General features: G+C 40.9%; 1 protein-coding gene across 3 annotated transcripts in view; it reads left to right on the forward strand.

Moving 5' to 3' along the window:
* Positions 1–27,590, forward strand: part of TRPC6 (transient receptor potential cation channel subfamily C member 6) — a 130,444-nt gene that overhangs the window by 66,430 nt on the left and 36,424 nt on the right. For all 3 annotated transcript variants that reach the window (XM_078432650.2, XM_078432648.2, XM_078432651.2), the window contains exon 2: positions 24,390–25,164. In XM_078432650.2, coding sequence (XP_078288776.1) covers positions 24,390–25,164 — 775 coding nt within the window. The remainder of the gene's footprint in view (positions 1–24,389; positions 25,165–27,590) is intronic.

Raw genomic sequence — 27,590 nt, forward strand, 5'->3', positions numbered from 1 at the left:
TTCCTTCCTTCCTTCCTCTCCTTCCTTCCTTCCTTCCTCTGCTTCCTTCCTTCCTTCCTTCCTTCCTTCCTTCCTTCCTCTGCTTCCTTCCTTCCTTCCTTCCTTCCTTCCTCTCCTTCCTTCCTTCCTTCCTTCCTTCCTTCCTTCCTTCCTTCCTCTCCTTCCTTCCTTCCTTCCTTCCTTCCTCTGCTTCCTTCCTTCCTTCCTTCCTTCCTTCCTTCCTTCCTTCCTTCCTCTGCTTCCTTCCTTCCTTCCTTCCTTCCTTCCTTCCTTCCTCTGCTTCCTTCCTTCCTTCCTTCCTTCCTTCCTTCCTTCCTTCCTCTGCTTCCTTCCTTCCTCTGCTTCCTTCCTTCCTCTGCTTCCTTCCTTCCTTCCTTCCTTCCTTCCTCTGCTTCCTTCCTTCCTTCCTTCCTCTGCTTCCTTCCTTCCTTCCTTCCTTCCTTCCTTCCTTCCTTCCTTCCTTCCTCTGCTTCCTTCCTTCCTTCCTCTCCTTCCTTCCTTCCTTCCTTCCTCTCCTTCCTTCCTTCCTTCCTTCCTTCCTTCCTTCCTCTGCTTCCTTCCTTCCTTCCTTCCTTCCTTCCTTCCTTCCTTCCTCTCCTTCCTTCCTTCCTTCCTTCCTTCCTTCCTTCCTTCCTTCCTCTCCTTCCTTCCTTCCTTCCTTCCTTCCTCTGCTTCCTTCCTTCCTTCCTTCCTTCCTTCCTTCCTTCCTCTGCTTCCTTCCTTCCTTCCTTCCTTCCTTCCTTCCTTCCTCTCCTTCCTTCCTTCCTTCCTTCCTTCCTTCCTTCCTTCCTCTGCTTCCTTCCTTCCTTCCTTCCTTCCTCTGCTTCCTTCCTTCCTTCCTCTGTTTCCTTCCTTCCTCTGCTTCCTTCCTTCCTTCCTTCCTTCCTTCCTTCCTTCCTTCCTTCCTCTGCTTCCTTCCTTCCTTCCTTCCTTCCTTCCTTCCTTCCTTCCTCTGCTTCCTTCCTTCCTTCCTTCCTCCCTTCCTTCCTTCCTTCCTCTCCTTCCTTCCTTCCTTCCTTCCTTCCTTCCTTCCTTCCTTCCTCTCCTTCCTTCCTTCCTTCCTCTGCTTCCTTCCTTCCTTCCTTCCTTCCTTCCTTCCTTCCTCTGCTTCCTTCCTTCCTTCCTCTCCTTCCTTCCTTCCTTCCTCTGCTTCCTTCCTTCCTTCCTTCCTTCCTTCCTTCCTTCCTATCTTTTGAGAGAGAGCTAGCACAAGTCGGGGAGGGGCAGGGAGAGAGGGAGAGAGAATGTCAAGCAGGCTCCACACTGTCAGTGCAGGAGCTGATGTGGGGCTCAGTCTCACTAACTGGGATATCCTGACCTGAGCCCAAATTAAGAGTCAGTTGCTTAACCAAGTGAGCCACTCAGGTGCCCCTCCATCCTTACTTCTAACCCAGTAAAAGCTGGTTAACTAGTACCCTCAGTTAGTAATGCTTTTATGTTCTGTTATCAACAGACTAGGCAAACCATAATGGGGAAAAAGTCTATTATCATCAATTTTACTAAAATTTTACAAAACTACCAAGTCATGCATAGAGTCAGCCCAGTTTTCTACATTTCCCGTATTTGAAGTTGTTCCAAATAATGATCCTATAGTCCTCTGCAGTCCCAAGTCATGAAAAAAAAAAAAAAAGGATTGAATTGTCATGGCACAGAAGTTGATAAACTCTTGTATGAAGACTTTCAAGAACAGAGGTTTTTCTAAAGCAAAAAATAGAATGCATGAATTCTTTGACTAGTAACTAAGGTAACCACAAAAGTAAATTAACCAGAACATCTTACCTCGAGCATTCTGGAAACTTTTGAACTCCTCTTTTATGTTATTCTGCCTTTCTTAATTGCTGTGGCATCCCAAATGATGTGAATGTGTCTGTTTTCTCACATAAATGTTATAGCTGTGTGTGAACTACACACAGTTTCTGCTGTGCAAGTCAGGATTTCCTAATAAACCATTGTTTCAACTTATGAAAAATCATGCTGGATTAAAACATCACTTTGCTGTGAAGTGGGTGTGTTAAAGGGACATGAGCCATCTCTTGCTAAATGAACCATTATTTCTAAATGCATATTGGTTTTTATTTAATCTTCAGCTAGATCAAGAATGTATGGAGCTATTGATCTTTTGCCTGTCTTATCATTCAGTTACTTATTATTATTATTACCTTCCTTGGCATTATCGAAATGTAACTGTGGATGGACTTGTCTGTTTTAGGGTGATGTGGTTTACATAACTTTACAACAATTCCTGTGGTTGTATCCTGCAGCGATACTGAGCGTGGGCAGCAGCGCGGGTTACACTAGAAGTGAGAGCGAGCTGAGCGAGAGCAGTACCAGATGCTGGGGAAGGGCAGGGTCTGAGAAAACGTCCTGACTGCAGGGACCTGTCCTGGGACAGCAGCCTCCAGCACTAGATGGAGTGGAAGCTTCCAGATTGGCATGTAGCGTCTAGCATGAAGGAATCTAGCAAGCAAAGAGGAAGGGAGAAGATCTGCCTCCGACTCAGGTTAGACTCCGTAGTTTATAGAACAAAGTAAGAGTTTCTCCGAGGTGCTAGGAGGCTGTCTGTGTGACACAAGAGATGCATTTTGTCTGATTTCTAGTTTCCAAGTAGCTGAACCAAATGCCACTTGAAGGTATGATTAAAACCATAGCTTTAACCATGAGCTGATCTAGGCTTTATAGGGCCTGATGCTTATATAATTTTAAGGGCTCTGTTTAAAGGAAAGACGGAATTATGAATACCGGCTGCCAGAGTCCCTCCCCACGCCTTGGAAGGGACCTTCCAGCAGAGGCTCCAGGGGTTGAGCTGCCGAGAAATGTGCCGTGGGTCCAACTGTACGGCTCCTGGGCCTGACCTCTGTCCTTGCTTTTGCTTCTGTATCACAAGTGATTGGTCTGATTTTGGTCCTTCTCCGTGTGACGACGCCCCTGTTGTAGGGTATTTGTCCCCTTGCTGACCTGCAGAGCCGGCTTCTGCCCTCTGTCTCTGCGGTGGCTAAAACAGGCCAAGAGGAGGCCAAGAGGGTGCTCTGCAAGCACATGGGTAAGCCGCTCTGGGACTTCAGCGGAGCAGGGAGACCAGGGAGGAGAGGGGCTGGGTTGGTTGTGGCGGATGCGAAGAGGAAAGTGGAACATGTGACATCAACACTGAGGACTGGGCATGGGGGTGAGTGTGCAACAGTTGTTGATGTGGGCCCGTGTGTTCACATTGGTTGAAAACACAGCAGGCAGTAAAACTGAGTTAAATACAAAAAGCCTCGAATTACTTCCACCCCCTCATTATGTTCTTGGGATTCAGGAAAAGCGGTTGGCAAATAACCTTCCTGTGCCAACAACCATCAGATATTCTTAGAGTCCAAATTGTGAATCAAAATATGTGTCAGAACAGACACCCTGTGTGCTGGCCGTCTGCAGTGTCAGAGCCTTTCAGCCCCAGAGCCCAGCTAACAGCCTACCCAGGTGAGGGGGTGAAGCATGCAGGCTGCAGGCAGACTTCCCGGGCTCCGTCCCTGCTCTGCCTCATAGGAGCTGGGCGCCCAAGAGGAACTCGCTTGTGCTTGTGTCCCTTAGTGACCCCTCTGTGCAGTGGAGACACCCACAGAAAGTGCTGCGTAGGATTCTAGTGAGGACTGGGTTGTTATTTACAGGACACAGTCTGGAATGCGCCTGGCAGGCACACGTAAGTGGTGTCTAAGTATTTCACAAATAAATGTTTTCTGAAATTCTTCCTGGTTCTGAGATTATCCAGTTCTGAACAGCAGTCTATTCTGCCCAGTCTTCAGCATTGATTCACTTTGCCTTTAGATGATTCTGAGTTAAAACAAACAATTTTAAGAACACTGTGTGTATCAGAGGACCTTCTCAAAGGACAAAAAGGACAGCTCGGTGTGCGCTCATGCTTTCACCCAGACCATTCAGTTTTCTGTCATGAAGCAGCAGCCTGTGCTGGTTCCCTTAGGAGAATGCTCCAGAGGCAGGGCGTTCACGCGGGACGCTGCCCCGGCACCTGGCGTAGATTTCCATTCCCTCTATGTCCCAGCTGAGGTGTGACTGCTGCTGCTCCCGTGGGCAGTCTGTGCCCTCCGTTAATCCTTCCTGATCTCACTCGGCTTTTCCTGAAGTGTGAAGCTTTTCTAGCCTTTTGATCTTTAAGCCTCTGTGTCACAAAGTGAAATCCTGTGGATGGACAAGTCTGGTATTTAAAGAACTTGGGAATTCCTGAGAAGGTGTGCTTTTTTACTGCTTAGTTTCAACTGCAATTCAGTTCATTAGGAGTTAAAAGGAGGAAAACAGTGACTATCCGTGCGTGGTTCATGTCTCCAGGATGTGTAGCTTTGGAAGAATCACTACTGTTTCAGTATTCCAGATGCCAGTCATCCTGTGGTATTAGTTTATAAATTATTCCTTCATATGCACTCTTAGGTCAACTTAAACTTCCCGGAAACACCTAAGAACGTTTTGTGCTTGGCTCAAATAATTTTTATTGGCATATTTACTTATGACCTCACACCCCTAAGTGTGTTTAATTTCACATACATTATTGTAACATGCCCAGGCCGAGAATACTCTCCACGGCAAAGGCAGTGATCCACAGCCCCAGTGATTTCTGTGGTAAGAGAAAACAGACTTCCTGTAAGAGTTAATAGTGACAACAGCGATAATAAAATAATGATAAGAGCTTTTATGGAGTGTTTAATGTGTGCCCAAGGCCAAGCTAAGCAGTTCTTTGTCATGCTTTACCCATGTAATATTGAGACTGGAAGCACTCTGAGCTATTATTTGCATTTTAAAGATAATTTTTAACCAAAGTATTTCATAATGAGGTCGTATTTGTAACTATTGCACACGCTACATCATGATCTGCATTTTAGTGGCAGATCATGTGGGTATACATCTGTCCATGTCAGCTTCTCAGGATCTGATAGTTGCATAATGCTCCATTAGTTGGCCCTTTACCTTTTCCATCACACATGCTTAAAAGCATGAAGAATACACACATGTAGCATGAATTTATTTATTCAAATAGATGTAAATCTGGCTATAGATATGGATGTACAGGCAGATATTGATAAAAATAGCTTATACTCCATTGCACCCCAGAAAGTATCTGGGTTAGCAGTAAGCTGAACAAAGTACTAAACACAGCTTAAAAAGAGTTATTATTTAGTTACTTCATTTTAAAACTTTTGTAAATAAATAATTTCATGAAGTTGGTTAATGAATAAGTTTCAGATAGTGCTATTCTTACAAAAGCTGCAGAATGTCCATTAAAATAATTAGATGTCAGGTGCACACACATACTCCATACACCGCTTAACAAATGCATATAATCTATTTGGTTAATAGGTAATACTGGGACTTTGTCACAAAAATGTAAATTGTGAAATTCACGTTTACCCTCAGTGTTATAGAGGAACACTTGCTTGCTCAGTTCAGTCATTATGGGTATAAAATGATCAAGCAAAGCAAGACTTTGCTTCATAAATTTTTTAAGCATCTAGAGGCTTCAATTTTAATTGAATAGAATGGTTTTGAGTGTTGTTTTTCAAATTGGTGAAAACATGTTTAACCAAGATGCAGAGGAAGTGATTTAACAGAGCAAAACCCAGAAACTCCATTTGGCATTTTCAGGGGAAATGCAGATTTCAGGAGGAAATAAATGCATTGCAAAAAAAGAAAAAGAAAAAGAAAAAAGAAGAAATAATTTTTATTCCTGAAAAATTGTAGATAACTAAAATCACTCTTATACTGCCAGCTATATTTCCTTATCCAGCGTCAATACTGTTTACAAGAGACCGCACAGCCTTGTATCTATACAATGTTTTGAATTGTAGCCTTTTTATTTATGTAAATGCCTTCAGCATTTATGTATACAGTGAATGGTATAACTCATTAGAAACATGACCTAATCAGCTATACTTTAAAAACTACATGCCCTGTATATTGGGAACTAAGAGTATTTAATTAAATCATCTTTTGATATTCAGAAAATTCTAGAAAATATTTGCATATAAAAACAAAGAGGCAATTTAGGAATAACACCTAGAAAAGTCCACTCAATTAAAAGTAACTATAGTTATTAATCCCGATTTTATTTTTTTATTTTAATTTTTTTCAATATATGAAATTTATTGTCAAATTGGTTTCCATACAGCACCCAGTGCTCATCCCAAAAAGTGCCCTCCTCAATACCCATCACCCATGCTCCCCTCCCTCCCACCCCCCATCAACCCTCAGTTTGTTCTCAGTTTTTAAGAGTCTCTTAAAAAAAAAAAAAGAGTCTCTTATGCTTTGGCTCTCTTCCACTCTAACCTCTTTTTTTTCCCTTCCCCTCCCCCATGGGTTTCTGTTAAGTTTCTCAGGATCCACATAAGAGTGAAAACATACGGTATCTGTCTTTCTCTGTATGGCTTATTTCACTTAGCATCACAATCTCCAGTTCCATCCACGTTGCTACAAAGGGCCATATTTCATTCTTTCTCATTGCCACGTAGTACTCCATTGTGTATATAAACCACAATTTCTTTTTTTTTTTTAATTTTTTTTTAACGTTTATTTATTTTTGAGACAGAGAGAGACACAGCATGAACGGGGGAGGGGCAGAGAGAGAGGGAGACACAGAATCGGAAGCAAGCTCCAGGCTCTGAGCCATCAGCCCAGAGCCCGACGCGGGGCTCGAACTCGCGGACCGCAAGATCGTGACCTGAGCTGAAGTCGGACGCTTAACCGACTGAGCCACCCAGGCGCCCCAAAACCACAATTTCTTTATCCATTCATCAGTTGATGGACATTTAGGCTCTTTCCATAATTTGGCTATTGTTGAAAGTGCTGCTATAAACATTGGGGTACAAGTGCCCCTATGCATCAGTACTCCTGTATCCCTTGGGTAAATTAATCCTGATTTTAAAAAGAAAAAAAAGAAACTAAAATATACAGAAATTTATTTTTTTGACAGTTAAAAATATATATAGTTTATATATAAGCTTCTAAGGGCAGAAAATATACCGTAGTTAAGTTAATGTTCAGTGTTTAATACAATTTCACATGGAAATTATTACTCGAAACTTTTATTTATTTAAAAAATTTTATTGTTTTATTTATTTTAGAGAGAGAGAGAAAGAGCCTGAGCAGGGGAGGGGCAGAGAGAGAGGGAGACACAGAATCTGAAGCAGGCTCCAAGCTCTGAGCCATCAGCAGAGAACCCCATATGGGGCTCAAATCCACGAACCATGAGATCATGACGTGAGCCTAAGTCAGACGTCCAACCGACTGAGCCACCCAGGCGCCCCAGCACTCAAAACTTTTATGAGGATAATGGTGTCGTCCTCTCTCCTTTGGAGGCACTTCCATTAATTAGAGGTGTCTGCATCATCCCTGTGAGTGGTCGTTGTTACAGGCACAGGTGTATAGCAGAAGAGAGAAATTCATATTTACACTTTTACTAATGCATATGTTTTGAACTCCACACGCCAGAAACTGTGTGAGGGCTGGAGACAGAGCATGGTTCTTGTCTACCTAGGACTTACCCTCTGCTGTGTCACAGGAACACACAGCAACAAGCACCCTGTGGTGGAGGCAGCCAGCACAGAGGGCTGTGGAGTACTGAAGAGAAGCAGCCACCCCAACCTGGGGTCAGGGAAGGCGTTCCCAGGGTGCTCCTCAGACCCCATTCCTGCTACCTTACCTCAGGCCGCCACTGTATGGCACTCAGCTTTCAGCCACAAGTCTTCTAACTGGTCATTGGCCTCTTCCCTTGCTCCTCTCCACTCCAAACCCGAGTTAGATGCTTTCGTTGTGTCCACATCGTCCTCAGAATAAAGTCCAAACATTATAATTTGAGAGATCTTCCAGCATTGCACTGCCATTTTCCTACCATCCCAATTTCTACTTGTCTTGCTGCACTTGACCTTCAAGGCGTATTAAACGAACGAGAATTCCACAGATACGTTATGTGTTCTTGCTCACCTTCTTCCTTCTGTGCGTTCATCCCTGCTTTCTAGAACATCTTCTTTTCCCTTACGGAAGCTCTGCCTGGCTAATTCGTTCCCATCATCTCGGTCTCAGTTCAGATCCTTCCATCCAAACCAGAAATACACGTTTCATCCTAGTCTCTTGTTTTCCATTCCCTCACCAAATCCTGAAAACTCTAGGGCTAAGCATCTTGCCATGGGCCATTGTGAAATTGCTCCTACTCACTAAAACACACCTGCAAGGTTAGTCTTCTTGTTCCCCATTATCAGAGAATTAATTAATCTGAGAGATTAAGTTACTCACTCAGGATTGCACTCTGTATAAGTCACAAGTCTGGGAGACCAACCAAATTCCGCCTGGCTCCAGGGCCAACATGCTTTGCCAAGGCGAGGGTTAGACTAACAACTATTGTTTTTTTGTTCCAAAAACATCATTACTTGGAGATATTTAATTTCATTTTGTTTGTTTCTTCCATGGTTATACAAAAATCAAATCAAATAAAAAATACTAGATTTTTACATACTTTCATGTTTTTAACAATTCCTTTTAGATTTCTACTTAAAGTATTTACCTATTTTAAGCTAGGAAATGAAATTTTCTAGATGCATATGTGTGTCTAAAGGTTAGAAAGTGAGAAAGGATTGGAAAATGAATGAAGTAGGTGTTTTTTTGTACCAGAGAAAAATAAATTACTTAAAAAGTAGTGTGGGCTGATTTTACTCGTATGTGGACTCTAACAAAGTTGACTACACAGAAGCAGAAGATAGAATGCTGATGCCCAGGGACAGAGAGGTGGGGAAATGGAGACATATTGGTCTAGGGCACAAAATTGAGTTGTGTAGTACAGACAGTCTAGAGATCTAATGTGGAGCATAACAATGATAGCAATTCTGCACCGATCATTGCAAGATCGTTGAGCCTGACTGGACGTTTTGTGGTACAACTTATGAAATTTATTTAAGTAACATGGGGACCGGACCCATGGGCAGAACGAGCTGTACTTTTGCTGTATGAAGCTGGTGCATATATGCTTAGTGCTCAAGGAGGAGGGGGCGTGCAGAGTATTAGATCATAAATGTCTTCTTCAATTTTCTATTTGTAAAACTACTTTTGCAAGATTTCTCTGGTGCTTATCATGCAGTTTGATATGAACTATTGGTGAGATGTGCAGGCAGTCATGAGCCCCTTTAAAGCTGTAGCAGCCAACACGTATTTGATGCTTTTTAGAACTAGGCAAGGTATAGGTCAGCTCTCTGGGCTAAATGTGAATATTTCTCTGCTACTATCCCTCATCAATACCAGAACTTTGCTAAGAGAGTAGATTTCATGTACTCTCAATGCAGAGGAAAAATGTAACTATGTGAGCAGAGGCATAAATTAATCAACTTGATTGTTGTAATCATTTCAGTGTGTATATGTCTATTAAATCATGTTGTGCACCTTAAATGTATACAATTTTTATTAAAGAGTGAAATAAAATTTTTATCTGGAAAAATGCCATTAAAATTCTGGATTTCCTCTTAAAAAAAAAGCACTGTAGGAAATTCCCCAGTCACCCATAGATAAGCTTTGTGATGAGATTTTGTTGTATTTTGTAGATCAAGATTGCATATACTGTATACATACATACCCTACCACATACTACTCACGATTTTGAGAAATAGGGGATACTGAAATGAAAGACTCCACTTTTTAATGAAAGCTCTTGCACTGTGGTAGAATTACACTTGAAGGCCTGACAGATGTTGAAGGCCCTTTATATGTTGGTAAATTTGCTCAGTGTCCATTATGGGCCTACAATTCCAAATTTGTAAAAAAAAATATGTAAGACCACAATATAGATAAAAGTAATGAGGTGTCTGTTTTGATAGGATGGGGACCTCCAAACGTGGGGGGGATGATCAGGTGGAAGCCAGTGGCACTGATGGTGACAAAATTCACCTGGGCAAAACAGACACAATAGAGGTTTATTGAAGGCACCAGTACAGCAGAGGAGAGACTGTCTCCCAGGAGGCGGTGGGTGAGGAGCTGTTTTTTAAAGGGCAAAGGAGAAGATAGGATGGAGTCGACGTATGGAACTTTCCCTTTTTTGGTAACTGCGCACTTGTAAGTAGCCCATTGGTTAGTTAGGGCCTGTGGATGTTTTCAGGTGGGTTGTCTGATGGGACTGTCTGTATTCCATTGCTCAATGCCTATTTGCCCAAAGGCAGCCTCTATAAGTAATATGAAGAGAGGCTACTTTTTTTTTTAATGTTTATTTATTTTTGAGAGAGAGAGAGAGAGAGAGAGAGAGAGAGAAGGCTCCAGAGAGAGCCTATTTTGAGAGAGAGAGAGACAAAGAATCTGAAGGAGGCTCCAGGCTCCAAGCTATGAGAACCTGATGTAGGGCTCGAACTCATGAACTGCTAGATCATGACCTGATTCAAAGTTGGACGCTCAATTGACTGAACCACCCAGGCGCCCCTGAAGAGAGGCTACTTTTAGATGGAAGGAATGCAAAGGAGTCATTTGGAGGAAGGCTCTGGGTAGCAGTGAGTGTTCCCCGCTGACTCAGGCAAGCATAAAGTCAGTCTGCTCAGAGATATGTCTCTCAAATTAACAGCCATTATAATTTTAAAATGACAAAAGAACACAGGGATGACAGAAGTAAGAGATGAAAGAATGTTTTCCTCAAATGTTGACATGGAAGAGGAAGAAAATTTCACAGAGAATCACCATATCCATTCTTAATCTTTTTGTGCAACCTTAGATTTTAAACAAGTTTATTTTCTATTCACACACCTGAAATGGTCATCTCAAATGTAGAACCACTGAAATGGTTTAGTCTTTCCAATTAAGCCAGAAATAAGTGTCAGTGAAATGGACGCCTACCTAACCTTAGGGAAAATATGGGCTTTTTGCTTTTTTACTCTCCATTGAGGATTGAAATTAGTTTTGTTACAGAACTAGTCTCCAAAGTTTAGTGGAATATATGTTTTACTTCTGGTATGACTGGCTCAAACTGTTTCATGAGAAAAAGAAAGAAGAGAAAATTCCAGCTAGTGAGAGACAGTGGTTACTCTTCAGCTTCCCATCTGCTGGTTTATCCCAGAGACAATACAGAATAAGAAGAGGCAAATAAACTGCACAGAAACCGTGCCTGTGGCATAATCTGAAGACAGTGTTGGGAGGAAGACCTTTCCTGCCATGTGGTTCTTCTATCTGGACTTAGATCAAATTGGCATGAGACACATTAACAGGAGAAAATCACATCTACTAGGAGTACATACAGGGAGTCCACACAAACCAGGAGTTCCAAAAACAGTGAGGCATCATGATGTTTCTGGGAGCTCAGGACTGGGGTCAAGTTGGAGGACAGGAAGCAGACACAGAGGACATGAAGGCCATTAGCAGGAAGGTGAGAGGAGATGTTTGGGAAAACAGGGCTGCTCTGTTACACAGATGGGTTCCTTTGCTGGAGAGGAATCTCTGTTAATATCTCTCTTCCTGGTACAAGCAGGCAATTGAGGGGGAGGTAAAGAGCTTTTCCCGAATCTGCTGGGTTTGGATTGATTTTACTCAGGATAATGTTCATGACAAAGTGGCCCATCTTGGGGCAGCCTGCCCTTGGCCCCTACAACAGGAGGTGACCAAAGTTCAAAATAACCGCAAGAGAAAATCCTACTAGATCCTAATGCAAGTTCTCACATCCTGCTCCCCTGTCCTCCTCCACCCTGGCCTGCTCTGGAACAAGCAAGGACAGAGCAAGAAAAACTATGGGAGAGAGATCAGAAGAAAACTAGCAAACAGCTTTGGGTTGATCTAAAACTACTGCCAGAAAGGCTAAGCTGACCTTCCATCTGAAAAATCCTAAAGACGGTGCCCTGGTAGATCAGAGTGTAGACAGGACTTGGAAGCATGCACACGTTGAAAAAGTATGCTTCATGATGTGTCTGATCTAGAGAGAAAGGCAAAAGTGAAGTGTCTTTTGGCTATTATCTAGGGAAAGAGAAAAAGAGCAAAAAGGAAAAAGGTTTTGTCTTAGAATAAGGTAGATAACTAACAACTTGAAGGGTCCACAGCCCCGTCTCCTGCACCAAGACAGCCAACAAACAGTCCGCTAAAGTGTCTGAACTCTCCATATACAGAAGAGGATGTTAGTGAACTAGAAATCTTGCATAGTAGTAGTAGTAAAATAATAGTAGTCGGAACAGAAAAAAGTTCCCATTGTCCTGCATCCTCACTGGAGTATGGCACAATTATTCCTGTTAATTTTGGCCATTCTCATAGATGTGCAGTGTGCCTTACAGAGGTCATCATTTCCGTCTCTGTTGGCTAATAACATTGAGTGGCTTTTTCTGTGCTTACTTATGATTCATACTTAAGCATTGGTGAAATGTCTATCAAAGTTTTGCTTATTTTAATTGGATTCTTCATATTATTGGGTTCTTTTTGCTCTTTTTTATTAGATTTTTATTACTGAATATTGTACATTCTTTATTTATTCTGGATACAACTCATTTATCAGGTAGGTGATTTGCAAACATTTTCTCCAAACTGTGGCTTATTGTTTATTATTTTAACAGTGTCTTTCAAAAAGTGAAAGTTCTTCATTTTGATGACACCCAATGTACCAATTTTTTAAAATTCATGGATCATGCGTTTAGTGTTGTATCTAAAAATGTTTTTGCTAGTCCGAGTTATGAAATTTATAAGCATGAGGTAGTCTATCATATGCTATTGTCCTTTCAATGCCTGCAGAATCTGTAATGATGTACCTCTTTCTTTCTTGGCATTAGTAATTTGTATTTTCTCTCTTTTCTGTTTCTAATCTGGGAGAGCTTTATAGATTTTATTGACCTCCTAAAAAAACTTTGTGTAATGCTGGCACTGGAGAGACATTCATTTCCTTACACCAGTCAATTCAGGTTATATCTGTACACTTTTCCATTCATTCAACAGATGTTCCCTGGGACCTCACAAGTGCAGGCACTGCCCCAGGCATTGGGAAGTATGTAGAATGCCTTCACAGGACTACATTCTTGTGAGAGAGACAGATCATAAATAAGACAAATAGGTAAAATATAGATGATGGTGATATGTGGTAAGATGCGGGGAAAAAGTAGGAAGTGGAGACTTAGAATGTTAAAGATTGGGGCTTTACTTTTAAAGCCCCTTGTGAGAAGGTGTCTTTTTTTTTCAAGTTTATCCATTTTGAGAGAGGAAGTGAGTGACACAGGGGCAGAAAGAGAGGGAGAGAGAGAATCCCAAGCATGTTGTGCACTGTCAGCACAGAGCCTGATGTGGGGCTTGAACCCACGAACCTGTGAGATCATGACCTGAGCTGAGATCAGAAGTCAAATGCTCATCCAACTGAGTGACCCAGGCGCCCCTCCAAAGGAAGTTATACATATTAAAGTAGATTTACAGAATCCTGAGGCGTCAGGCTAAGATGACATTTAGCAAAATGTCATCATCCAGGCAGCTGAGCTCCCAGAGGAAGGTCACTCTGCCTGTTTCAAGGAGTTGTCAATGGGTAGTAAGGACATTTCATTTTTTTCTTTTGCCTTTGTTTCCCACATCAATAACGTCTTGGGGTGAAGAAGGAGTCAATAGTTTAAGGTTATAGATAGCTGTTTAACATTGGGTAAGTTACTGGGGGCCTTACTTTCCTCACGTGGAAAGTATCTGTATCATTAGAAAATAATTTTTACACATTTCCTCTTCTTAAAAAACTTAAGACAGGTACTTGAAAAGTGAGAAGTTGAAAGACACCACTTCTTTCTTTTTTGTAAAAATTTTTAATGTTTTAATTTATTTTTGAGAGAGCGAGAGAGAGCGAGCATGCAAGTGGGGGAGGGGCAGAGAGAGAGGGAGACACAGAATCCGAAGCAGGCTCCAGGCTCTGAGCCATCAACACAGAGCCTGACGCGGGGCTCAAACTCATGAACTGTGAGGTCGTGGACTGTGAGATCATGACCTGAGCCGAAGTCGGATGCTTAACTGATTGAGCCCACCAGGCACCCCTGAAAGACACCGTTTCTAAGCGCTCACCTGGCATTTTGGTCTGTGGTTTCACTGTTAGTGCCTTGGTGGATAAAGCAGAAGTGATGCAGAAATATATCCTGTGCACTCACATTCACTCTGTGACTCAGGGTGTTAATAAGGAATCACCGAGTAGGATGCATAGAGAAAACCTGAAACTTGGGCCCCGTTCTCAATTTTAAACTTACTCGCATAGCAATATAATGCAGTTCATCAAAATGGTGTGGTTGCCTGTACAGGGACTGAAGTTTGTTTTTACCATGAAAGAAGAAGGGTAAAATAAGAATAACTTTTCCATAGAAAAGTAGAGCCTTGTTTTTTTGTACATGTGATTCCAAAGCCTCTAGGAGTTAGTCAGCGAGTTTGCTTTGTGTTGCACCAAAGCAATGGTTTCAGTGGTTTTCCTTTTCACCCATCTTCAGGGAAGTCGTATAACTTTTATAGCTCTAGCCACCTGGAAAATCCCATTTTCTACTGCAGCTTGCTGACCAGGCCCCTGACAGCAGAATGTAGCTGTGCCAATGGAAGTAGATACGTTCCATTGTTGGCCCAGTGGAAGTGGGAGCTTTCTAGCTACTATGGCTATAGTCACACTATGAAGCCTGCAGTGTTTTGTTTTGGTGAAATCGGTTTTTGAAAACACAGAAAAGGAGATGATGCAAAAGACCTTGGCTAACAACGTTGGTGTTATGGAAGAGTAGAGAAACGGTGAGTCCTCCCTTCCCTCCGAGGGGTTTTGCCTTGGCCCGTTCCTCTGTAAGAGAGGCAAGAACAGCAGCCTGATGTCACCTGTGTGTCCCAGGACCCACTCGTGGTCACTCCAACTAACTCACGTGGGGTGGGGGCGGGGTGCGGATGAGCTCTCCGAAAAGCTGCAGGCACGCCTCTGCTCTGCCAGCGGGGGCAGTGTTTCCCTTCCCTCCTCTGTTGGATTTGTGCTAAATACCTCCTTTTTGCAAACCAGTCTCTATTGTTTAGGGCTACAAAGATGGAAGAGCTAAAAAAAATAGTAAAGTTGAAGGAACGTTCACCACAAAGGCCAGGTAGTGTTGTAGGGGCAGATAGTGATTCAGAATGGGCAGAACGGGGCTTCTCAAGGGTATCAGTGATCTAGTCCTCAGACGGGGGCTCGTTGTGGGGGATACATGCTGTTAATTTTATTAAACTTAAAATTATAGCTCTATCTTTCACAATAGTAAAATAAGATATAAAAATGAACTACAATATCTGTGAACCTAAGTATACAATCTTGCTTTACCATTTATTGTTAGTATGAGTTTAGTAAAGAGTTTTCTGTGTATTATACAGGAATTGTAGAGGCCTCATTTTTGTTTTGTTTTAAGGGTATTCCATCTTAGTTTTTTTCAGCTGTATTAAAACATAACAACAACAACAACAACACTTTCCCCAATGTGTATCATCTCTGTTTTGGACAAATCCCAAAACATTTCTTTATGTGTGAAGCAGAAGTAATAAAGCCAACTTCACCAACTATAGGAAAATTAAACAAAATAACACTGATAAAGTGATTGGCACATAGTAAACTTTTAGTGAATGTCAGTTCTCAGCCTGTCAGTTCTAGTGAAGTTAGTTAATATAATATACATATCCATAGGAGTTCACCTGATAGTCTTATGTAGAAGCTAAAAACCTAGGGGTAAGTATATAGTGAACTTACAATTTCCTTGACACAACAAGTGTGTTCAAAATCAAACTCTACCAAATTGCCATACCTCATTTTTACTGAAGGTGGATAAGTGTATCTCAGTTTATGACAAGTACAAATTACTTGAAAATACTGTAGAATAATAACAGTTAAGACTACATATTGAGCACTTACTATTATCAAGTACTAAATGGCTTGCATTATCTTTACGTCAATGAGAATAATGAGTACTGCATAACGTTCTTAAGATGACTAAGACTTGTAGTATCACGACAGGGCTATAAATAACATTTTCCAAGTAAAATACACACAATATTGTAACCCTCCCACCAATCCTGGGAAATAGGATCATTATAATCCTTATTTTTTAGGAAGCCAGAGAGTCAACAATGGGCAGGTTAGAACTTGAACCTGTGTCTAGTTACTCTTACATCCATGCCTTTAACCAGTGCTCTCGTTTCTGCCCTCTGAGTGTCCTTCCCTGCTGAATCTCTCATTGCCTGCCATAGCGCCTGGGACAGTAAATGTTTGAAATGATGAAGGAAGGAAGGAAGGAAGGAAGGAAGGAAGGAAGGAAGGAACTGTTAAGATCTTGATGGTGGATATAAGGTTTGAGAGCTGTCTAAAATCAGCAAAGAAAGGCATTCTGTAAGTTTATTTTCTAAATCAGTTGAAGTGTTCCCCACGTCATGCAGTCATCGTCCCCTCTGTATTGCACTCTCTTGTTCATGCCAGGCTTGTGTAGATTTAACCTGCCCCGTGGGCAGTTGGATCTGGCCCCTGTGGTGGAGGTTGGGAGCGTGTTCCAGACTTGTTAGTGAAGGCCGTTCCTTTAGCATGGATACCTCCAGCAGTCAGCAGCTTCAGCATCTGCTGAACACACAATTTCAACAATTCTGAATGTTTCTATGACATTACATTACTATCCTTCCCACCCTCAGAGTCAGAACTGCTCTGTTAAGCCTCTTATGAGTATTAACTTAAAATTCAGGTGGATGAATCTTAGTTATGGGCTCATTTTTTAAGATAGTGTACTGCCTGAAGTTGAATATGAGTGTCTCTCCTGATAGTTAGCTTATTGAAGGGAAAATAAGCCTAGAAAGATGAGAACTGATGCCTCTGGGTTCATAATAAACGCATTGTACACTTGCCATCTTCTCTCTGCACATGCTTTCATCAGTAGTTTCTGAGGGAGTTAATCATGGCAAAGTCAGACTCACTCTTAGAGTGTGTGCTGGCTGTTGTTGGCCTGGCTCTTCTGCTCCACTTTCTACTTTGCACGCACACCGTCCTCTTCCTTAGGGAGGACATCAATGCAGACCTGTGCAGGCTATGTCAGTGGGCTCCTCTGTCCCCAGGCTTTGAGTGGGTGCAGCCCATGGGAGGTCCCTGTGGGATAACAGAGGTCACGAGAGAGGGAGGTCAGGGTATAAGTTCCCCTAACTCTCTCCTTGAGGGTTGGCTGCTGCCCTCTTCCAAAGGTCAGAAACTCTGTCAAGTGTTATCCTTACAGTTATCCTAACTTGCAGTAACTATTACCTCCTTATGCCCCTTTCAGGCCTAACCCTGCACCATCCTAGACCTGGGTAAAGTGTTGGCACCATGTTGGATTTCCCTAATTCCTGCCCACACATTCCTAGAGTCTCTTCATTAAACTCCTCCTATTACCCAGTTTAAGTATGCTGGTTTTTTTCCAGCCTGGAATCTGTCTTACACAGAGGTTACTTGTGGAATGGGAAAATAGGTTTGTGTAATACATAGGACTATGACAGCTTCTGCTATTAGAAGCAAATAGTTTAAATCTCTCTCTTTGGTGAGATAATTAGGATATATTTTGCTTGTATTACACATCAACTTTTTAATATTCTCAAGAGTACTCTACTAAAATAGACCAAAATAGATGCATGTGTCCAGAGACCAACCAAAGAACACTTCAAAGGAGGAAGCCATGATACCTAGAATAATCCAGAAAGTGGAGGCTGAAAAGAAACAATGACATTTCAGACTTAGTTATCATGTAGAAAGTTTCTATCTATAACTTTCATTATTTACTACTATTTTCATTCTCTTACATAGTTGGGTTTCTAATTTATACAAGCAAATGTCAATCGGTGATAAAAATAACCAAAAATATGTAACTTACACACAACCAGCTGGCTCCCAATTGAACATGACGAGCAGTTCAGGAGTCTGTGTTTCACTCTTGGAACAAGGTGGTGGTGTGACGTGTGAAGGATCACTCAGTAAGTTAGTATTTGAGTGAACAGGGGAAAATTGAAGCTAACTGAATCATAATATATATAGAATTTCTATCTTGAAAACTCTCTGGAAGTCACAGGGATTTGGTAATATGTTGTGAAAATGGGTTTATGCTTTATGTGTAGTGTCAAGGACATGCAGAGAGCAGAATCAGTGACAGGAAAGGACAAGAAAATCTCTACTTCTGGATCAAGGCAGTCACAAAGACGCCCTTAAAAAGATATGTCTTCCAGCTTCCTCTGTTCCCTATTAAGCTCGATGCTAATTTGAAAGTAATATAAAATGTTGTACATACCCCAGGACACACTGAGGTTCAACCATCGTGTTTTGTTTGTAGGGCTGTACCTTGTATTTGCTCTTGGTTTAATTGGAACGAATGGGCTCTGGGCTTTGACCTTAATTCCTTTGATGAGAAGGATGTGTGAGTTAGACAATTGTGTGAGGGTTTGCAGTGTGCCTTTCTGCTAAGCACTGGGGATCCACTGGTGAATAAAGCAAAATATTCCTTGCTCTCATTGGATGTAGGAAAACCACTCTAATTGTTTACTGCTCCCTCAACCCTGGAGGGAAGGCCAGGAGTGTGTGGCCAGGAATTAAGCAGATAAAGTGAAAATAATTTCATTGTTATAAATTAGACCAAAACTACTTTCATCATTCATCCTTCTAAAGTGGTCTGCAGAATTGCTAGTTGTGTTGACTGTTAATTGTAAGTACTCAAGTCCAATTTTTCCTTGTATAATCGTGCAGGTAATAAAATATATATCCTGGAATCTCCTTTATTTTCACCTTCCCAGATTAAATCTAACAATCTGCTATCTTGGCTGTTCCACGCTGCATGGATAGTTATGTGCCATTTATATTTTCACACGTCTTCTTTGGTAGAATTGTGCTTTGATTTTAAAATTTCAAGTATTTTGGAAACACAAAATAAAAAATTAAGTTAGATACTTAATGTAAAGCTTAGTTTGTATAAGAGCAGTTCCATTTGGTAAAAGCACATTATATTTGAACAGGAAATAGAGGAATTACTACATATACTCTGGACTCAAAGCACACAGTCCATTTGACTCAGAAGCTAATTTGCATTGCTGGCATTTTCAATAGAGATGGATTATTTCATCTCTCACTATCTGGGGCAACAGGCAATATTTCGCCAGCAAAAAGAATCAGGAAAGTGAGGTATGTAAAAACCGTTGATTTTCATGACTTAATCAGTATTTGAGTACCAAGTGGGCAGTGGCTAGTTACATTCCTTCCTAGAACTGGTATTTAAATATTGTGATAAAACAAATTTTTAAAATACAGACATGAAAATGTAGGTTACTAAACATTTAATCCTGCTAAATATGGCTGAATGGATGAAGAAAAATTCTTAATAAATATTTTTCTTAAATAGAAGAACTGACTTTGCAAAAATGTGCCCTTTAGCTGGAATGAAAATATCTCTTTTGTTGATATATTGCTTTGGGCGGTTGTTCCTCTTTCTAGTAGGTGGTTTTATGAGGTTACTTTGCAATTAATGTACAGTTCTACAGTATAGCCTTGTAAAATCCCTCAGAGGGGTAATGTAATCTAGCAGCATCTCATAGCTTCCTTGAAAGTCTTAAAATGTGTGTTCCTGAAAAAGTGGTTCTACACGTTTTGCTTTTGCATTTGAAATGCAGGGTTAAGCAACACCACTTGTGGCAAAATACAATACATGGAGCCTTTGAGACTGCAGTTAGGGAAGACCAGAGGCAGCAAAGTATGCATTTTGTTGGGTCACCATACTGGCAGCTCTTGGTTTATCTCACTACCAGTGCAAGAACTGCCTTCCGAGAGCATGCAGTGGTTATCTTCCTTGGGCAATCTCAAATGCCTCTAGACGTGTCCTGTATCAGGCTTTACTGGCCACAGAGTACTGAAGAGGTAATGATAATCCAGGCCTTTCCAAAAAATGTGTCAGAAATTCATGTCACTGCATAGGATTAATATTTATGGTTGCCACAATGGGACAAGAGATGCTTTAAACGTGAAGAAAACATTTTCTATGGAAATGTTTTTGCTCTTTCCTCAAAAGAATGGCTGCTATAGGTAGGAAAGCCATAACAGTCTAGAAGAAAATGGGACGTATCCTTAGAAGAGTGGCTTGCTAGGATAGAGCCTGTCATTATTCAGATAAATAGGCATTAAAGTCATATATCAGTCTTTTAAAATTTTAGAATTAAAGATGTCACAAAACTACCTCTGTGTAAATTTAGAGGTGTTATATGAACAAATAGTACTTTGGAAACTAAAAATTGAGATATAAGTTAAATTACTTATAATGATTTTCCTTTTTTTAAAGAGACAAAAGCCTCTCAATTACCATCTCAGTCCTTGCCTTTCATGGGTATTCCATGTGAATAACAGCTGAAAAGTAGTAAAGTTGGTGACCTTCTTGTTCATATAAATGCATATTCCTGTGGCTGTAAAAAAAAATGAAACTCAAATTTAGGTGCTTTCCAATTTGTGATTTGAATTGACCCTGGAAAAATCCTATGACATAGGCTGTAGTAATTATTTCTCTTGTTCTTATGGTAGAAAAAGAACAAAACAGAGGCTTGGTTCTTGGTACTATTTTGCGTCCATTTTATGCCTTTTTGGTTTTGTTTTTACAGGAACTTTCCCCAAGTTCTCCCTATAGTACTTTTTCATCTCACTTTCATAAATGCCCTGATCTTAGCTCTTTTCTCCCTTCATTTTACAGTTTTTCTTTTTGAACACATTCTCTGTGGTTAGCAACACTTCCTCTCCCCCTAATCTTCGTGGTTCCTCTAGTCTACAATCTACAGCAGCAGCTGTGGGGTAATACACGCTGGAGGGGGTTTTTAGAGGCCAGAAGAGTGACAGAGAGGAGGGAAAGGGGTTCAAAATCTTAGAGGGAAGAAGAATGATAGCTGCTCATGTGACGAGACTCTCCATGCTTCTACTTCATCCATTCTGTTAAGTCAGAAATAATGCCGCTCTTCTAAAAACTCACCTCCAAGAATTGCCTTTCACCAAAACTGACATTAGATGCTGGCAAATTTTTTTATGAGGGAAAATTGCATTCTCTTAGAAGAGATGTTAGAATTAATTTTATTTCTTTTAAATAGAAAAGTATGCCTACTAAGGGTCACTAGCTTTTGGATGAAAAACTCTAATATAAAATCTACAGTACACAATATACATTAAAAAGCAACTTAGGAGTAAATTCTCTAAAGTGTTCTGGTCTGTGTGGTCTTTATCACTAATGTCTCTGGATTAGGTAAGAGAAGATAATGTGCCTTCGTCTTGAAGAAAAGGCATTGTAAAGAACAAAAAAAATGTTCTTGAGAATTATAAACATAGCAGCAGAGAAAATTTTTCAAAAGATATATTAGAGGATAATAGAAATTGTCCATAGTGTAATGCAAGAAATGTCCATAGTGTAATGCAAAAACAAAAACCAAACAACAAACCCACAATTAACTGGAAAATTGGACAGAAAAGATAAGAAAATTTAGTGGTAATCCCAGAATGTCCAGCATCCAAAAGGAGTCCCAGAAACAACACTGACAGCAGGAAACAGAATTATCAGAGAAATGAGTTAAAAATATTTCTCAGAAAAGCACCCATTTCTCCAGATGAAAAGATTTACTGAGTGCACAGAACCACAGAAGAAAGGATATTCCCTCCAACAAAAAATTATGTAATTTTAGGGCACCAGAGACAAAGAGAACATCCAGAATCATATTTCCTAATAGCAACTACAAAAACTAGAATGTAACAGTACAAAGCTTTGAAAATTATTGTTAACCTAGAATTCTCTACCCAGCTAAACTACCAATTAAGGTTGTCAATAATACAGTCATTTTTAGACATGCAAAATCTCAAGTTTACCTCCTGCACATACTTTGTCAGTCAGCTAGTGGAGCATGTGCTATACTAGGGCACAGGAGTGAGCTAAGAAAGAGGAGAGTCTGGGATTCAGAACACAAGGAACCCAAAATAAAAGTAAAGCAAAGAGAATCGTTGGGATGATGCCAAAGGAAGATTCAAAGACAACATATGTTTGAGTCTAGACTGTAACCATGTCCAGGTTAGCAGATCAGGAGGCTACAGAAAAGACTCTTCAAGAAGCTAAAATTAAAAAAATACATAGGATGTTGGATGAATTAAAACAAGATTTAGACCAAAGGAGAGTAGAATTTTGTTGCATTGGTCATAAGTACACAGAACATTAAGCATATGAATACAGGAAGAGAATTATTAACAACTGGGTTTCAGGACATAGGGAAGTAGTATCCTGAAAGACACCATGGTACACTCCTTGTCACAGCTAGGACTATCACTGTATTATTGTAATGTAGTAGTTATCTAGCCAAAGTTATGCTGTAACTACCCTGGAGTGATAAAGGACCATGAGGTGTGTTGAGGTGTGTCCATGTGGGCGTGTGTGCGGGGGCACGGAGATTGTTAAAGTGGGCTGAATTTCACCTTTGGTGAGAATTCCATAGATAATTGCAAACCTGGAAATTCAGAAATAACAATATTAATAAGTTGTATGGCTGTAAGTTTTTAAATTGTAAAATAATAAGCTAAAATGTTGACATTATTGCCTCTGGGGATCAGGAAGTGGGGAAAATGAAACACAGAGGGCTGCTGTTTTCATAAAGCATATAGAGTCCTCTATTTGTGTATGTGCATAACTTTGATAACATTAAAAATGGAATGGAAAACAAAGCAGTAGTTACAGAAAGCAAAATACATGTAGAAATCATTCCCTTAATACTTAACAAAAGTTCCCCATACAATATCAAAAGACTGACTTTAGAAATTACTGGTGTTGTAGCCATTGCCCTTGACATCATTTTTTAAATTTACAAAGTTGTCTCTTTAATAACACATCAGGCTGGTCACTTTTGAAGAGACACCATGGATGGCTGGAGGGCTCACTGTTGAATGAGTGTATGGAAAACATTGGAGTCTCCACTCCAAATGGAAATGTTAAAATCTGCAAAGTGCTTGGCTTTCTTAAAGAAGTTCTTGGAATCCATTAACAAATAAATGCATTCTCATTTATATTATAGTTGGTCTAGAGATGATTGGTTAAAATGGCAGCATACTGTTCAAGCTCCTTGGAGAATCATAATCATTTGTGAGTTGGCTGACATCTTGCTATTTCTTTGGGAATCACACAACCGTAGACAACACTACCTGGATATTGGATATCAAGATGGTTAAGGACTCGTAGAGAAAGATATTTAGGCCACATTGGAGGGGAAGATCATTTATGGGGTCTTTGGACCAATTTAAGTTGTCTTCATACTGGGAAATTTGTGACAGTCTTCAGAGGGATGGCTCTAGGAAACATTTACAAAGAGAGGAAACATCTATCATATCTATCACCAACCACACCTTTTTCCTTCCTTTCAGCCCCCACCCTCCTAACATGGCCCTTCCCTGTTCTGCAGTGAATTGTACCTTTGAGTCTGTGGTTAGTGACAGTGATAAGGATTGAGCCGTAAACTTTAAGACATACAGTTATAAATCAATAAGGAAGAAAATGTCCATTGTAGCATTTGACTAGAGAAGGGATCACTGTCTCCTATCACAGACTGAAGGCCTGCACTAAAGGCTGGCCATCTCTTTGACCCATCTCCATCACAGAAGTGTTCCTTCCCACCTGTGCCTTACTCATATGTTCTCATTTCCAGTGATTTTTAGAACACCTAGCAGAGTCCAAGTCTTAACTGTTCCTATTAATGAAATCTGTGCTATAGTGTCTGGTTGACCCTTCCGTTGGAGAAAGCGCTCTACCTGTACCCAACCTCTGTCCCACCCTCCTAAAGCACACCCTCACTTGACTTGTACTCATCCTTCCATTTTTAGCCTTTAACTTTCTCCTGGAAGCTATGCTACATAACCCTGCTATAGGTTTATCATGACAAACAACTGATAACAAGGCAATGTTCTAGTTCCCAGTTTCTCCCATTAGAGTATAAGATTTATAAGGGCAGAAAAGTTTCTACTTTTGTCACCATTGATTTTCCTGGACCTTATACAGTCCCTGGCCCTGGCATAGGAGGCAACCAGTAAGTATGTGTTGGATGGATTTACTATTTTCTCTATTTTTTAATATTTTCACACTGTATATAATATTGGTGACTGATTGTGGGTCTTTCTTATACTATCTGTGATTGAAACACTCATATTAATCCTTATTTCAATGGCACAGAGAGATTATAGGAATTGCCAGAGTCTCCACTCCAAATGGAAACGTTAAAATCTGCAAAGTGCTTGGCTTTCTTAAAGAAGTTCTTGGAATCTATTAACAAATAAATGCATTCTCATTTATATGACAGTTGGTCTAGAGATGATGAGACAACATCTCATAGACTTGAGGGTTGCATTAGTTGAATGGCAAGTCATTTGGCTCACTAAAATGCTCTTAATATGATTTGTTCCCAATCTTTCTATTTCCTTATAGCCAGGACACCGACAACAGACTGGCTCACCGGCGGCAGACGATTCTCCGTGAGAAGGGGAGAAGGTTAGCCAACCGAGGACCAGCTTACATGTTTAACGATCGCTCAACAAGCTTATCTATTGAGGAGGAACGTTTTTTAGATGCTGCTGAATATGGCAACATCCCAGTGGTGAGGAAGATGTTAGAAGAATGTCTGTCCCTCAATGTTAACTGTGTGGATTACATGGGCCAGAATGCCCTGCAGTTGGCCGTGGCCAACGAGCATCTGGAAATTACAGAACTTCTTCTCAAGAAAGAAAACCTCTCTCGTGTTGGGGATGCTTTGCTTCTAGCTATTAGTAAAGGTTATGTTCGGATTGTGGAAGCTATTCTCAGTCATCCAGCTTTTGCTGAAGGCAAGAGGTTAGCCACCAGCCCCAGCCAGTCTGAACTGCAGCAAGATGATTTTTATGCCTATGATGAAGATGGAACACGGTTCTCTCATGATGTGACTCCAATCATTCTGGCCGCCCACTGCCAGGAATATGAAATCGTGCATACCCTCTTGCGGAAGGGTGCTCGGATTGAACGGCCTCATGACTATTTCTGCAAGTGCAGTGAGTGCAGCCAGAAACAGAAGCATGACTCCTTTAGTCACTCCAGATCTAGGATTAATGCCTACAAGGGCCTGGCAAGTCCAGCTTACCTGTCACTGTCTAGTGAAGACCCAGTCATGACAGCTTTAGAACTCAGCAATGAGCTGGCCGTGCTGGCCAACATTGAGAAGGAGTTCAAGGTAGGTCTGTACCGTTCAGGACTGCACTCTTCACTCATCAGTCAAGGTGTATTAATAAGCTTCCATAGGTGCTTAGGATTGTGCTAGTTACTGCAGACAGGAGGTGATTTTGTATTTTTTTTTCAACAAGCTCTTTGTTACAATGATATGTAGTAACACTTGAGGTCACCACCATTTAGACATGTTCTGTAGACTTTACATTTATGTCTAATTCTTATCACAACCTTGAGAACCTTACTTGCTTTTCAGATGAAGAAATGGAGGCACAGAAAGGTCACTTAAAGCCCAAGACCAACAACTGGTAATTGGCAGAGTTGGGACCAGAGTCCAGGCATGCTGTACTCTACAGCCAGGTTCTGTTTCCTCTGGAACTGTGTCTGTGTTCACAGCATGGCGAGAAGTGCTGTTGAGGCCAGAAAGATGAATAAGCTGGTGGAAGTCACGGTGACTTGAGAGACACATGCACACATAAATATATATGATATAGAGAGAAGTGAAGTTACTAGATGGACTGTAAGTGATGTGCTGTGGAATCCAGAGGAAGCAACATTTAATTCAGATTAGTTTTCAGGGAAGGTACAGGTACATGGCATTTCAGCTGTGTATGGGCAGAATGCATAGGATTTGAGGAGGCTGAGAAAGAGGGAAAAGATGTTTCAGAGCAAGATAAATTTTGCCTTTAGCTGCAAGGATACTTACAAATGTCAAGAAACAGCCTGTTTTCAGATCTTGCCTTTGATGATATAGAATAAAATAAATGTGTTTTATGGAATGCTTGCCAAATGCTCAGCACCATGCGAAGTACTTTGCATGTGTGGTTTCTTTTTTTTTCTTTTTTCTTTTCTTTCCTTTTCTTTCTCTTTTTTCTTTCTTTCTTTCTTTCTTTCTTTCTTTCTTTCTTTCTTTCTTTCTCTTTTGAGGCAGAGAGGGGCAGAGAGAGAGGGAGAGAGACAATCTTTTTTCTTAAAGCTATTTTTTTTAATGTTTACTTATTTATTTTGAGAGAGAGCAAGCATGAGCAGAGGAGGGACAGAGAGAAAGGGAGAGACAGAATCCCAAGCAGGCTCTGCAGCTATCAGCGGCTCAATCTCACCAGCCTGGGATCGTGACCTGAGCCGAAACCAAGATACTCAACCAACTGAGCCACCCAGGTGCCCCTGCACGTGTAGTTTCTTTAACACTTATTTAATCTAACTAACACTCAGTTTTCTCATTTGTAACATGGGAATAATAATAGCGCCTACCTCATGGGATGATTTTAATTTATCTAAGCTCACATGGCTAAAAACTGAAGGATCTGCGATTTGATTACAGGTGTATTTGAGTGGAAAAACCCAAGCCCCTAACCACTCTATAGACAGTGGACATGGGGAACATATGTACTTGCACACCTTAACATTTGTCCCTGTGACCCTAATTGACTGTTTCATGGAAAGGATAAAGCTGTTTCCTTGTGACTTCCTTATACTATCCGACTAGATACCTGTTTAGAAGGAGCATGAGCCAGTCTCTGTTAGGCAGAATTTGTTTCATCAGTTTGCCTTCATGGAGTCTGTTTGGACCTGCAGTTAGGAAAGCATAGCCTGTTTAGAAGTCACTGAGTTGTAATAGGTCACTTGGCAGGATTAACAGAGAGGAGCCCAGGTAGGTGCTGTACCCACACCCATATAGGCTTCCCTAAAATACCTCCTTATTGCCTAACATCCAGAGCTGCTTGGACTCCACCATCTTCCTCTCCTGATTCTCCCAGGGGACATTTTCATTCTAAACACACCAGCAGCTTCAGGATGGCGGAAATAACTAGCAAAGCTATAACTCTAAGAGTAAACTCTGCCACTGAGGCTATGTGACCTCAGGGAACCTTAGTTTTTTGATGTGGAAAATGGGAATAGTATTTGCCCTACGTGCTTCCTACTTCTTCCCACTTTTCAAAATAGAAAAGCTTTCCACAAAGAAGGGACAAAGTGGCATAGTCCTTAAAGGCAGAGGGTTTGGGGCCTACCAGCTGGATTTAATGTTTGATTTTGACACTTAGTGACTACATGATCTTGGACACATTATTTAACCAAACTGAGCAAGATGACCTAAAAGATTAAATTAGGTAATATAATCCATTTGCCATGCAACAAACTCAAGCTGATAGGTTTTCTTGATTAACATTGACCTATAAATGGCCTTATTTCAATGTAAGAGAAAAAAGGGGGAGGAAGTATTAGAAAGACCTGAATGAAGATGTTAATACCTGGTGTATATATGCATAAGACAGAGTTGTGTTTTTAATTGACATATAGTTGACACATAGTGTCACATCAGTTTCAGGTGCACAACATGGTGATTCAACATGCCTGGACATCATGCTGTGCTCACCACAAGTGTATATAGCCACCATCTGTCCCCTAACAACACTATTCCAGTATCACTGATTG

This window comes from Panthera onca, chromosome D1 (genome assembly GCF_046562875.1).
Source record: "Panthera onca isolate mPanOnc1 chromosome D1, mPanOnc1 haplotype 2, whole genome shotgun sequence".
Taxonomy (NCBI): Eukaryota; Metazoa; Chordata; class Mammalia; order Carnivora; family Felidae; genus Panthera; species Panthera onca.